The 2,650-nt window shown below is 40.1% G+C and overlaps 1 protein-coding gene across 1 annotated transcript in view; it reads left to right on the top strand.

Annotated features, from left to right (window-relative positions):
• The first annotated feature begins 796 nt into the window (after nucleotides 1-796).
• Nucleotides 797-2,650, top strand: part of slc5a12 (solute carrier family 5 member 12) — a 19,072-nt gene continuing 17,218 nt past the window's right edge. The window contains exon 1 of the mRNA XM_071415725.1: nucleotides 797-1,297. Within this exon, the coding sequence (XP_071271826.1) occupies nucleotides 953-1,297 (345 nt within the window). The 5' untranslated portion in view covers nucleotides 797-952. The remainder of the gene's footprint in view (nucleotides 1,298-2,650) is intronic.

The following is a 2,650-nucleotide window of genomic DNA, read 5'->3' as shown; positions in this document are numbered from 1 at the left end:
CAAAATAAAACACTTAAAAAAACTAATGTTTTAAAGTTATAAAATGTATAGATGTCTTAAAAATATAAAACACAGAAGTACTTTTTCACCACTTAAACATTCTACTTCCTACTTCCTGGTCACATGTTAACCCAGCCTACTCTCACTCACTACTTTCAGAAATACTGTCTCTCAGCAGTTTCTCAGCCAAGATCCGTAATATATTAGTCAGTCAGAAACATGTTGACAAAGGGTATTTTTTTAGGAACATAAATAATTGATTAAAAGTGACAGTGTCTCAGTAACTGGTAAACCCAATAGCACTTCTATACTTATGCTGTGACAGATCTGTGTAACTGACAAAGACAGAATAGGGGTTTGTTATGTTAAGAAGTAAATCACATTGACTGTCTCAGCATGTTGTAGGTTATTGAGACTGACAGAGGAGTAAATCACATTGACTGTCTCAGCATGTGGGTAGACGGGGAGAAGTTAATGATTGATGTGATTAACCACCGCTGGTGACAAACTTCCAGAATCATCAACTCTTGGAAAGTACTAAGCACTTTTAGTTATTCAGTTAGCTAAGAAACAACATCTTTAGAGAACGGATCAGAGAGAGAGAGACAGAGAGAGAGAGAGAGAGACAGAGAGAGAGAGAGAGAGAGAGAGAGAGAGAGAGAGAGAGAGAGAGAGAGAGAGAGAGAGACAGAGAGAGACAGAGATAGACAGAGATAGACAGCGAGAGAGAGAGAGAGAGAGACAGAGAGAGCGAGAGACAGAGAGAGAGAGAGACAGACAGAGAGAGAGAGACAGAGAGAGAGAGAGATAAAAGCCACTTTGCCAAAGTCTTTTTTTCATTTAATTTGATTTAATTGTCAATTAACAAATAATTGAGGACAACAACACTAAAAATCTTCTACACCGTATTTCCATTGTGGCCCTCTGACCACAACCGTCACCTATAAACGGCATGGATGACGAACGAGTGGGGACCTTTGTATCGTGGGACTATGTCGTATTCGCATGTCTGTTTGTGGTCTCCTCGGGGATAGGGGTGTTCTTCGCGGTGAAGGAGAGGAAGAACCCCTCATCGGAGTTCCTGGTCGGGGGTCGTCAGATGACCTGCGGTCCCGTGGCTCTGTCCCTCACCGCCAGCTTCATGTCTGCTGTCACCGTGCTGGGGGCACCCTCCGACGTCTACCGTTTTGGGGGGTCGTTCGTCCTCTTCGGCGTGGCCTACACCTTCGTGGTCATCGCTACAGCTGAATTGTTTGTGCCAGTGTTCTACAGATCGGGGATCACGAGTACCTACGAGGTACTGTGCTTTTTTTAGGATTTAATCTTCATTTAAAGGGGCAAAATGAGATTATAACAACCACAAAGTGGGCATCTCGCCATGCATTTAATTTAATTTATTTATTTCACCTTTATTTAATCAGGTAGGCTAGTTGAGAACAAGTTCTCATTTACAACTGCGACCTGGCCAAGATAAAGCATAGCAATTCGACACATACAGCAACACAGAGTTACACATGGAATAAACAAAACATACAGTCAATAAAACAGTAGAAAAATAAGTCTATATACAATGTGAGCAAATGAGGTGAGATAAGGGAGGTAAAGGCAAAAAAAAAAGGCCATGGTGGCGAAGTAAACACAATATAGCAAGTAAAACACTGGAATGGTAGATTTGCAGTGGAAGAATGTGCAAAGTAGAAACAATGGGGTGCAAAGGAGCTAAATAAAGGAGGAGAAGAGGTGCTGCCTTAAACAAGAGGGGTACTGAGCGTTCTTCTCAACACATTTCATATCTCGTGGAATCTACACAATGTATTTAATACAAGGATTCACTTTTAAATTCTGTACATTACACCATCTCTTTCCCAATGCACTCTATACAAGACTATGTCGAATTTGACGAGGGTTGCCAGGTTGGAGAAAAAATACAGTTCTTCGAGGTTTTGTTTTTGTTGTGGTATCGATGAAGGTATTTGTTTGGGCACTGGGGATACATTTTTATGTTGGGAAAATATAATACACACTATAATACACACACACACACACGCACACGCACACGCACACACACACACACACACACACACACACACACACACACACACACACACACACACACACACACACACACACACACACACACACACACACACACACACTCACTTTGTTATAGCCAACTCTTGACTTTTGGATGAAAAATGTTTTAATAAAATATTTGTATCTAGTTTTCATGTATTCATTATCTTCAACTGGTTAAATGTTTGTTGTTTACATATTTCAGTAATGATTAACGTGGTTAAATAGTCGTAAATCTCTGCTTCATTTAGCTTTTTGGTATATTTGGCATTTTTATACATATTCTGTATTTCCACTGAAGAAAGCAATAATTAATCAACACAGTGTAAATAAATGGACTCTAGCTGTTATAAAACGGAAATTGCTCTCCGTAAATAAAAGGTGAGAAATGCTCAGTCTGAAGCCATTCGGCGATGGGTTTCACAGCCCTATAATAATGATACAAGTTATGTCACCTTAAAAAGGGTTTATTTATAACATTTTGGGAAAAGTGGTATAGGAGAGTCTGATATATAACCCCTAACTTGAGTTCAGTCTTCGCCAATGAGAACCAAGAGGGGCCAAGCTTCGTCCTTCA

This window comes from Salvelinus alpinus, chromosome 9 (genome assembly GCF_045679555.1).
Source record: "Salvelinus alpinus chromosome 9, SLU_Salpinus.1, whole genome shotgun sequence".
In the NCBI taxonomy this organism is placed as follows: Eukaryota; Metazoa; Chordata; class Actinopteri; order Salmoniformes; family Salmonidae; genus Salvelinus; species Salvelinus alpinus.
This window is presented reverse-complemented; position numbering and strand designations above follow the sequence as displayed.